The following is an 11896-nucleotide window of genomic DNA, read 5'->3' on the forward strand; positions in this document are numbered from 1 at the left end:
CGGGCCGAATTATTTTGTATGGTTATAATTTTCAATGCATTTCTAAGTAAAATCTATCTCAATATACTTTTTAGGTCCTATGCTAACCACCGTTTAAATATTCGCCCGTATTGGATTTACACACTGTATTATATAAATAGAAACCTAGTGCTACTCATAATACGCAAATAATATTTATCTATAAATAAAAGTGACAACCCTAAGCGCCAACGCAAGAGTAGGTAAATAACTTGCCGAGCGGCCTTAGATTCACTACTGTTCTTAGTGTACTGTGTAGACGATTTCGTTATAGGTAATGACGAAATTACCTAGCACTTACGCCGCGGCTAAGACGTTCCTGTACCGACTTGTTCAACATCCGCATCCGCATAAGCTCCGCATCGATTTTATGCGGATGCGGATGCGGATGCGGATGTTGAAAATAATGCGGATGTTCCGCGGTTGCGGATGCGGATGCGGATGTTCGCAACATCCCTGCATTGAAGTGTCAAAACTGAAGTTGAACTTTATGTATATGCACGTAGGTATGTAGGTAGGTAGGTCTTTATAGAAAGCGTTTTTCGCCTAAGGGTTACTTTAGAAAATACGCACAAAAATAAAATATTAATGGGAGATTTTAACAGTACCTTGGGATCAGATAAAATAAATAACTACACTAATATTGGCACCCACACTACAGGAAAAAGAAATAACAATGGCGACAGATTAATAGAATTTGCAATAGAAAATAGATTATACATATTGAATACATTCTTCAAAAAACGCTTTAGTAAAAAATGGACTTGGATATCGCCATTAGGAGTAAAGGACGAAAGAGATTTTATATTAAGCAACAATCGAAACATTTTTGAAGATATAGAGCCACTTAATAATGTTAATTTTAACTCAGATCATAGATTACTACGAGGAAAAATAACAACAAAAACGCCAAAACAATCAAGAAAACACATAACCAGTAATAAAGTAATGATTCCCCAATCCATACCCGAAGAACTGAAAAATACGTTATCGGAGAGTCTCACAAGGACATTAAATGCAACTAGCATACAAGATAAATACAACATACTGGAACAAGGATTGACTGATATAAATAACCAATTCAAACTAAAAACTGAGAAAAAAGATAAAATAGGACCAGAAGCTAGAAACCTTATTGGGCAAAGACAATTATTATTTATAGACAGGAAAAATAACAGAGGAGCAATAACACATATAAGTAAAAGAATCAATGAAAGCATCAGACAATATAGACAAAAAATGAGGACAGAAAAAATTCAGCACTACATAGAAACAACTGGTGGAGTAAATAAAGCTATGAAACAACTACGAGAAGAGAAACCGTGGATACCGTCTATTCAAAGCAAAAATAAAAAGCAAATATACAAGAGATTGGATATAATGGATATAGCAACACAATTTTACAAAGAATTATATAGTGATGGCAACGATACATTAGACAATCACGGAAGAAAAGAGAAAACAAAAACTAATGCCAAAAACGAAAACGACAGAGTCCCAGATGTTTTAAGAAGAGAAGTGGAATATGCAATTCTTACCCAAAAAAATGCTAAATCTCCTGGAGAAGACAACATTAGTAATGAGCTTCTAAAAGCCGTCCTTAGCAACATCTTAGATCCACTGACAGATCTTTTCAATGAAATCTTGGAAAAGGAAACTATACCTGAACAATGGACCAAGACCACAATTACTCTGTTACACAAGAAAGGAGACAAAACTGAAATGAACAATTACAGACCAATAAGCCTGATGAGTAATTTATACAAGGTTTTTTCAAAATTATTATTAGGACGTGTCACAAAAATCTTGGACGAAAACCAGCCAAGGGAGCAAGCCGGATTTAGAAAGAACTTTTCTACAATTGATCATATTCTAGTCATCAAACAGATAATAGAAAAATGCCATGAATATAGATTGAAATATTATGTAGCATTTGTAGACTATAATAAGGCTTTCGACTCCCTTAAGCATGACGAGATATGGAAATCACTTACAGAACAAGGAATCTCAGAAAAATATGTTAGAATCATAAAAGAAATTTACTCAAACAGCACAGCTCGGATTAAACTAGAGCGCACAGGCAAGGAGTTTCCTATAAAGAAAGGTGTCCGACAGGGTGATCCCTTATCACCAAAAATATTTACTGCCGTCCTGGAAAGTGTGTTTAGACGTATGAATTGGGAAAACTTGGGGCTCAATATAAAAGGCAGAAGACTTAATCACCTACGGTTCGCAGATGACCTCATACTAGTAACAGATAACCCTTCAGAGCTGAAAACTATGTTGGAAGATTTAATCACACAAAGTGAACTGGTAGGCCTTTCCATGAATATGTCAAAAACAAAGTTAATGACGAACAGTACTAAGACGCAAATTATAGTGCACGGAAATGAAATAGACTACGTTAATGAATATGTATACCTTGGGCAGATAATATCACCTGAAGACCAAACAGATAAGGAAATCGAGAAAAGAACCACAAATGCATGGAGAAAGTTTTGGTCTCTGAAAGAAGTTTTTAAGGCAAAAGAAATACCAACAAGGCAGAAATTTAAAGTCTTCAATAGTTGTATAATACCAGTACTAACTTACGGTTGCCAAACTTGGGGACTTACAAAAAAGCAGCGCCAAAAACTTAATGTATGTCAGAACCATATGGAAAGAAGCATACTTAACATAAAACTTAGAGACAGAGTCAAATTGTCCATAATCAAAGCAAAATCAAAAACAAAAACAATAACTAAAATAATAAAAGAACAAAAATGGCGCTGGACAGGCCATATGATGAGAGAAACCTTGGATAAGTGGACAAGAGACCTTGTAGAGTGGTGCCCTAGATATAATAAAAGAAAGAGTGGCCCACAAAAGTTTAGATGGTCGAATGATTTAACAAGAATAGGAGGTAAATGGATGCAAACAGCAAAAGAAAGAAACAAATGGAAAGCTATGGAGGAGGCCTACGTCAAAGGACGAGTTGAAGCTAAAGTTGATAAATCAAATTAATATATGTTATGTACCAGCTTCAATAATAAAGGCTAATTACAATTACAATTACTTTAAAAAAAATACGTTTCAGAAATTAGGTGTAAATTTATATTGGTAGGGCAAGGGCATAGCATTTATAATCGTGATTAAAATTACTAAGACAACATTTAAAAAAAAAAAGGCGGATAACAAATACTTACTATTTATATACCTTCTTCGAAGTCCTTAAAAAAAATATATCTCGTAACCGCAACGCTCACTTTTGTTTTGGCAGAATTGGAGTCGTACTCGTCGAAATGTGAACTTTTTGCTTCTGACCAAGCTGTTCGGCCTCTTCCAGGGTGTCAGGCAACGGACGGTCCTTGGTTTCAGGCAAAGGTATAAGCACCAGTATTTGGGCAAATAATGCGACGGCCATTACATACAAGGGTAAATCTGGATGCAGTTCGTTAAGGCTGACCACCACTGGTGCCACCATAGAGCCTACCCGGGCGAAGGTTGAAACGCCGCTTACTCCCACATTTCGCCCTAATGTTGGATACAGTTCACCAGAAAAGAGGTACAGTAACGGCACCGTTCCCTGAAAGTAAAATAAGTATATTCTTTTAGACTGCATACCCTAGAAATCCTAGGGTAAGTACTAAGTACCTAGAGATAACCTAAGACTCATTGACTGCACTAGGGTTCGTAAGAACCAGTGGCGTAGCTAGAGGATATGGCGCCCGGGGCAGGCACCAAATTTGCGCCCCCCCCCCCCCAAACGAAATGAACTAACGAAAGGGTTACTTTTTACTTATTAAAGTTTACTTTTGATTTAGACAAATAAGTGTTTTTTAGTCCATCGGTGGCTAACAAGCTTACGACTCACCTGATGGTAAGCGGTCACCGCATCCTATGGACGTCTACACTCCAGGGGCGGGTAATGCGCGTTGCCGACCATTTTAAAACTTATACACTTCTTTTTGGAGATCTCCTTAGACTTGAAGATTCAATATCGCTTGTAAGTTTGGGATCGTAGACTATTCATAGCGCGCCTTTGGACTGATTTGAAGGGACCAAGGTGGCATCTAGGTGCTCCTGCCCAAAGGTGACAGCAGTACTCTTTATATGGGATCTGTCCATGGTCGTACGCAGCATTTTTTAAGGGGTGGGGCAGAAGTAGGGGAGGCTGGGGACGTTAACAGAGTACGGTTGAAACAGATTCTTAGCTTATGGTCAGAGACCAGGGTGGGACAACTGCCCCACCTTGCCCCACCGTGGGTACGCCTATGGATCTGTCTGCCCCAGAGTAAAGTATCGCCTCCCTTTATTGAGCACACCGAGTTTTTTGGATACGAGCGCAGCCTACCCAGCAAGATGGCTACGAAATTATTGGACGTCACTGATGGAGATGTCAACTCCGAGGCTCCCAATACTCCCTGACATGAGATGGGTTGTGCCTTGAAAAATAAGGTTTTCTTAGCGGTAAACGCGCAAAATTGAGCCTTGGTGGGATTGAATTGGACTAAATTCTCCCGATCCCACACCAAAACTCTGGATACCTCAATACCTGACACAGGTTTTTCACGGCATTCTAGTATCACAGAACGAGATGTTGGCACGGCATGTGTTATACAGGTTGGTCCAAACCTTGCCGTCCAAAATTTTTTTTTTAGATTCCTCATGCTGTGGGCTATCAGAATATGTATGTTAGCCGACTTTTCGTAGTTTTCGAATTATGATTTTTATTGTTATTACTTTTAACTTTTGTTGAGAAATTCCGGGGTGAAGCAATTATTTATTAAAAAAAACTATTGAACTTTTTTGAATATTTTTTTTTGTAACATAATCCTTCACAAACGGCGCATTTGCTAAATAAAAATCAGCATCCTCACTTGGCTGAGTTGGGAAAAAAAGACAAACTTTTACGTTCAAGCATGTCAAGCTTAGATGTTGCCCTTACCTAAATAAATAAAAAATACAAGCGATTTCAAAGACTTTTGGTTATTTTAGAAACTGCTAGACCCTACGTTTTTTTAAAAGGTCAAAAAACTGATACTTAATAGTCATAATTTGTCAGAGTCGCCGGCCAAAGGAACTGAGGTGGAAAGCTTCCAAATGCCGCCGATTTTTAGTAGTTTTCGAGTTTAACTTTTGTTAAGAAATTCCGGGGTGAAGCTTTGCGTTGCTTTTATGCCTTCTAATATTTGTTCGTGGTATTTGCACTGATAACATAAATAGCGATGGGGAAGTGACCCCATAAAATAATAGTAGAAATAACAAAAGAGGATTACTATCATTACAAAAATCCTCTTTTGTTATTTCTACTATTATTTTATGGGGTCACTTCCCCATCGCTATTTATGTTATCAGTGCAAATACCACGAACAATTATTAGAAGGCATAAAAGCAATGCAAAGCTTCACCCCGGAATTTCTTAACAAAAGTTAAACTCGAAAACTACTACAAATCGGCTAACATACATGGGGTATATTCTGATAACCAACGACGAGCTAGGATTCCAAAAAAATTTTTTTCACGTCAAGGTTTGGACCACCCTGTATACAGGGTGGCTAAAAAATAACTGCATTTCCGTTGCCAGGGAGGTTTTGGGATTATACTGACCAATTTTTACTTTGAGACCAACCCCTAAGACGCAAAAAAAAAATATGACTGTTTCCTACATTTTGGCTGGTCCATTTTCTATGGGAGGTATTTGGCCCATTTTGGCGCCCCCCCCTTGGACGGCGCCCGGGGCACGTGCCCCCCCCAGCACCCCCCTAGTTACGCCACTGGTAAGAACTATTATAATTATAATCTGTGACTAGGGTCACAAATTTGTGTTTATTTTAAACGTATCACTTGCACAGTCTGTGCTATCAAAATCGCTGCCGAGTTAGCTTGATTTGACTATTGGTTTCATTCAATTTGCTTTGTTCTACCTAGAGGACCCGTGGCCCAGGGAATAAAAGCTGAAATCAATAATATGTATATAAGAATACAGTAACATACTGCCATGCCTCCAAATCCAATTCCAGCAAAAACAAGTCTTGGCCAGTCACTCGTAAACACATCTCGTGGTATCAAAATTATGAATATAAAACATAGAGCCGTCAACCCTTCAAAAATCGCCAAAGTTGTCTTTCGGCCCATCTTCATAATTACGAAAACACAGGTAATCGGGCCGATCGAAGAAATTAACCCGCTTAGCATTACAGACAAGAAAATGTTATTTCCAATCCAGCCAAGGTATTGGGCTAATACATAAAAACCTAAGCCAGTGAAGAACCTGAAAAAGGTGAAAGAGAGGTCACCTCAGGACTTTGTATAGGTACCGTACCTTACTAAAAAAAAATGATAAGAGGTAGATACTCAATCATTTTTATGGGAATTTTGGGTGAGCATAGCTCAGGACCAGGATAAGTGGCGTACATAAAATAATATATGCTCAGCAGTGAATGACAGGAGGCTAAAATGAAAAAACCGGTCAAGTGCGAGTTCGTTTAACTGGCGCACCGAGGGTTCCGTACAAATTAACTTTCTATTTTCCCATTTAAGTAATTTTCCACGACAAGTATACTAAGTAAGTAACATAACTCAATTTAATACCAAGTAATTGCCAGCATCACAGTTCTCATTCGCATGTTCTTCAGTTTAAGGAAATCCATGAAACTTGGAACGCCTTCTGGACGACCCTTAACATTTTCTAACATTGCCTTGACTTTGCTCTTGTTGAATTCTCTTTTATTTATACGGGCTGCTTTTTCCAGTACGTCTGGAACATCAGTTAATTTAATGTTTGATTTTTTAGAAGATTTGCCTTAGTAGTTTCCCACTCTAATATACTCTAATACACATGGAATACCTACACTAGGCTCTAGGCTATCAGTACCTTAAATCAATATCAACCCATTTGAGGGCTCGCCGCTACCGAGTTAGGACGTCGGAGTTTGTTGTGGAGCTATGAACTGGCTTTGGAAGATGGTTCCAGGCCAATAGAGTCTATATAATGAATTGTCATGTTGATAAATTACATAATAATTTTGTGATATTATAAGTAACTTATTACCGTAAGCTTCCTCTGTATTTCCTGTCGCCAGTAACCACCTCGGCGATTCAGATATACAGAACCAATACAATATGAATAATGCTGATAATGTCGACAATGCAAACTGTAGTTTTCTCCAGTCTCTCAGCCAATATGCCAGTCCTGACATCACGGAATTACCCAGTCCGAACGGCAACTGATAGAGGACGGGAATTATCGTGCGCCATTTACCACCTACAACCTGGTGACAAAATGTCTCTGACGCCACTCAAATGGAATAATGTGGCTTGGGTTGAACACATTGGATACATTCATTGGGTAAAACAGAGAAGGCCAGCACCGGCCACCAAAATGGAACTTTCAACACATGACATTTTTGGAGCATAGAGGTAGTTGCTCTAAAAATGTACCTACTACAAGTGTTAGTGTACCTATTCAGCGTCACACTTGTATTACAGGAAACTATAATAGGTTGGTCCACTGCTAGAGGGTCCATAATAATAGTGGGGATTGAATACCTCCTTGTGGGCACCCTTTTGTGGTATAAAATTCTTGCTTGCTTGAGGGTCAGAGTGGCTAGTACTATATTCGAGTGCATGCTATGATCATGCATCGGGTTTTTCGGTGCGGGAATGATTTACACTAGCCAAATAACAGGTAAAAAACGATACTATTTTGACATTTCTAAGCACATTTGGACCTTGTAATTATTTTACAATAAGTAAACAAAGTTATAAATACACGAAATCATTCCCGCACCGAAAACCCCGATGTATGGCTATGATTGCTAATTAAATACTATGTACCTACCCATCTGGTGGTGATCTACTCCCTTTGATTTCATACCATTGAGTATTGGTCTCTATAGGCGGTCTGCTTGACCTCTTTGGTTTTCAGCACCTCATCAGTTTTTTCGAGTAGGGAAGGAAATAGGAATGATAGAGGACCATGTGCTAACGCATTGATCCCTAGGTATATATTGAGTAAAATATACTACTTAACTAAAATATAAATGTTTCGGAGAAAACATCGATTTGGATCAATACTACGGATAGTACAGTCAAGTGTAATAAAATATATGTGCGCATACAACTTACCCAGAAATATTTCCAATAGTTGTTATTTCGTCTACATTAGCTTCATTAGGGACATTTTGTTTGAGTATTAAGATTTGTACACCCCCACATTTTTACACTTGACTCTACATTGACAAATGATAATCATCATCAGTCTAATTTTATTATGTACCTAGATCATTATCGCTGAACGTACTTAATACAGTCGTACACGAAGGTCAAATCGTCGATTATGTTCTCTAATTAGGTCTAGACCTATATCTATCGACGCTGTCTTTATCAGACATTTTGCAAAACTTACTTCGATTACTAATACAAACGATATAATCCCTATTCCCCCAGAAGCTAGTGCCAATATAAATCTGCAAACGAGGAACATCCAGTAAGAAGGCATAAAACTCGCGGCGTAGCTCATCAATGTTTGTATTACTATGGAAATCATGAGTGGAGTTTTTCTGCCATATTTATCGGCCATTTTTCCGAATATAATACTACCAAGAAGAAATCCACACATTAGAACAACCTGTGTAAACTGAAACAAGAGAGAAACTACATATTATTATCATTATCGCTTAGGTACACAGCGCACACGAGCGGTAAGTAACGTGCGTTTTTAGTGCGTTAATGTTTTTTCCCTTCACTGCTGATTGCTGAATACATATTAGACAATGACAAGGTACGATGAACTATCGTACACCTACCTACTGTGACTACTGTAAATTTATACTAACTGCCTGAACTACCTACTGTAACCAGTTGCTGTGTGAGCTGCATGATGTAGGTAGACCACGCGAAATATATCTCAATGGCTCCGCCCTCCGCCATTTCAAATTTCCAAAACAGAATCGATAAAAAAATTATAACTATTGCTCACCAAATTTCACCTGTTGCAATCTAGTCCTGGTCCAGAATCTGGTCATTGTATTCTGCTCATGCTGAAATGGAGACGCTTCGCCTGGCCAATAACCGGGTAACAGGTTGATGTAAAGTTTGAGACTTACGTTGACCATCCACTGTCGATCACACACCAAATCCCAGTCTGTGATAAGAGTTTTAGTGAACACAGATAAGTTGTATTCAAAGCTTTCGCACTTTACGAATGGTATCAGACTTCTGCTTAGGGTTGGATAGGTTCGTAAGATCTCCGGGTCGAAAATCAGACAGGGATTCTCCTCTATAAGCTAGAAACGTAGAAAAAATTAAATATTTTTTTTAAAGTCGTTTGTTATCGTGCCATATTTTAGCCACCTCATCACCTCAACGATATTTGGAGGGGGTCAAAAAGTAGCTGAAAACACCTCGCGTGATTTCTGCACAACCCCTTTTGAGAGACTGCATGCAGGTCAAAATTAGCTATATAAAACCGGGATAAATGGAAGCAGAGTGGAGAGGCCTTTGCCCAGAAGTGGGACACCAATAGGCTCGCAATAATATTTAGAATGATGTAATTGCTCTTTGTTAATGATAGGATCCAGGACCTTACTGAAAAATAGTACATTGTGCAACCAAGGGGGATCAGTGAAACGAAGGGTGTTAATTCACGACAGCCGGCCCATCCGGCATTCAGCCCGGCTTGAAACTTGTGGTTAATATTTTTCACCACACCCTGAGTGAGTTTATTGACACGAGAGGCAAAGTAATCTTATAAGTGACATAATTTAAAAATAACAGCAAGTGTGATGAAAATATGTGACGATTTCAACGAAAAGGTACCACATTGTCGGTTGTCGATAAGGTTGATTTCAAATTGAAGCTACATATAATAGCGTCTTATATTGACAACTTTAGCACCCTTTTGGTTGAGAATAGCACACATGTATAATTATATTATCACTATTTATCACTAACCGGAACAGACATCTGTCGCCACTTATCGTCCGAATACTCAGAAAACGCTTCTGGCTTTTTGCACCAAAATTCCGTTGTAGGGGCAAGGAATATTATATCCAGTTGATACCAACAAATTGGGAACCTAAGTAATGCCATCATTATAGACAATCTCATCTGCCATTTACCGAAATCACCTATAGTTGTTACCACAGCATCTTCATTTTTAGGCGGAGGTGGCTTTCTATTTTCTGTTAATGAAATCTCCAATAAGTATAATCATTAATTAATCTTTATTGCCTTTCTAGCGCCATCCATTACAACCTTGGAGGATACAACTAAACGGAGTAGCCATTAACAGGCTTTCCCCTCTGTCGAAAATAGGCGGCCAACGGTCATACACAATGTATGGACTGACGTTTATCTGACATGGCTATTTTTACGTTACGCATACATTTGACGTTCCCCTCCCCCGCAAAAATCGGCAGACTGTTTTGTACAGAAAATTACAGATATGGCGTCTCCGTTTGATTATATCCTCCAAGATTACAACCATGGTAACTCCAGGATGAAGGTGTATTTTTTAGAGTGACAGAGAAAAATGCCCGCAATTTGCTAACTTCGATTTTCGCGGTTATAGCTCAGATACGTCACCGACGGATCAACAATAAGTCAATAACCAACTAATAAGACGACTAACCAACGACTAACGGCCACGGACCTATGCTAACGGCTCGGCCACGACATTACGCGACTGACGACGGCGGCAGCGATAACCCAAGGTGGGAACGAAAGGTCCGATCGCTGTGTCTCGCTCCAACCTATGGTTATCGCTGGTACCGCCGTCGCAAGTCGCGCAATGTCGTGCGTGGCCGAGCCGTAAAAGTGGTTAAGGTGTCGTCATGGGCTCTGAACTGAACTTGATTCTCAACATTACCTTATACATGTATTAATTAGGTATACACATTTATTTTATTATACAATTATACATACTTATAGGTAAGTACAACGCTGGACAACATTGTGAACGGGAACGACAATGTCGTTATTATGATAACTGATAACCAGAGGGCCTACCGCGAACCAAGTTCGACGTGTTGCCTCCCTGTCATCACACTTACGTAAAGGCCCCCCGGTACACACTGGCTCATCGCCGGCCACTCCAAGGGACGCATTTATGCGTTAGAGGGAGCAAGTGATATTGCTATCTCATTCTACCACATGGCTGCGTCCCTTGGAGTGGCCGGCGATGGCCCATTGTGTACTGGGGCCTTAAGAATTTAGAAGTGCGACATAGAGGCAACACGTCGAACGTGGTTCACGGTAGGCCCTCAGGTGTGAATTACGTACCGTTTTTGATTTCTTCACCAGCATTCAATCTCAGCGGCTGTTGTTCATAATATTCATAATCAAATTCAATACTTATATTTGATGTGACAAATCGAGATGACAGTTCATTGTTATCATAATACTGGTTTTGGAATTTCTCATCTTCTTTCATTTTTAAACGTATAGCATAATATAGCACCCGTATGTTTTATTGCTATTTTAGCTTAATTTACTGAAATATCTTTTTAGTGAAGTTTTATTCTAACTCACATAAATTAAAAAAAAAACATTTAATAGGGTATACTCAATATCGATAGTTCCTTGCTTTTAGGTTTTAGAATAACAGAATATTAACAGAACCCAAAGAGCATAAATAATCACTCAACAGAACTCTGATTTGAATTTGATTTGACAAACCACTATCAATCATAGAGTAAAGCCATATCCAGACGAGCTGGGCAAATCGACCGATTTGATCAGGAAAATAATTGGCGCCAATCTCCAATTTAAGATTTATGGTGATATTTGAGCCCTCTAGATTTAAAAAATGCTCCAAAACGAAAATATGTACTAGCGTCACAAATGTATCGGTAATATCGATCATAATCGGCGGTCGAATTCGGCGAGCCAAATT

At 38.8% G+C, this 11896-nt stretch overlaps 2 protein-coding genes across 2 annotated transcripts in view; both read right to left on the bottom strand.

Moving 5' to 3' along the window:
- Nucleotides 1–11896, bottom strand: part of LOC134651346 (organic cation transporter protein) — a 499346-nt gene that overhangs the window by 265438 nt on the left and 222012 nt on the right. The window lies entirely within an intron of this gene.
- On the bottom strand, nucleotides 3260–11434 carry LOC134651674 (organic cation transporter protein-like). The gene is made up of 8 exons (XM_063506774.1): nucleotides 11284–11434; nucleotides 9955–10184; nucleotides 9108–9287; nucleotides 8408–8638; nucleotides 7052–7271; nucleotides 6592–6757; nucleotides 5995–6271; nucleotides 3260–3583 (listed from the first exon to the last, which is right to left on the bottom strand). Exons 1-8 carry the CDS (start codon nucleotides 11432–11434, stop codon nucleotides 3260–3262), a joined length of 1779 nt encoding a protein of 592 aa, XP_063362844.1.

Source organism: Cydia amplana, chromosome 10 (genome assembly GCF_948474715.1).
Source record: "Cydia amplana chromosome 10, ilCydAmpl1.1, whole genome shotgun sequence".
Classification (NCBI taxonomy): domain Eukaryota; kingdom Metazoa; phylum Arthropoda; class Insecta; order Lepidoptera; family Tortricidae; genus Cydia; species Cydia amplana.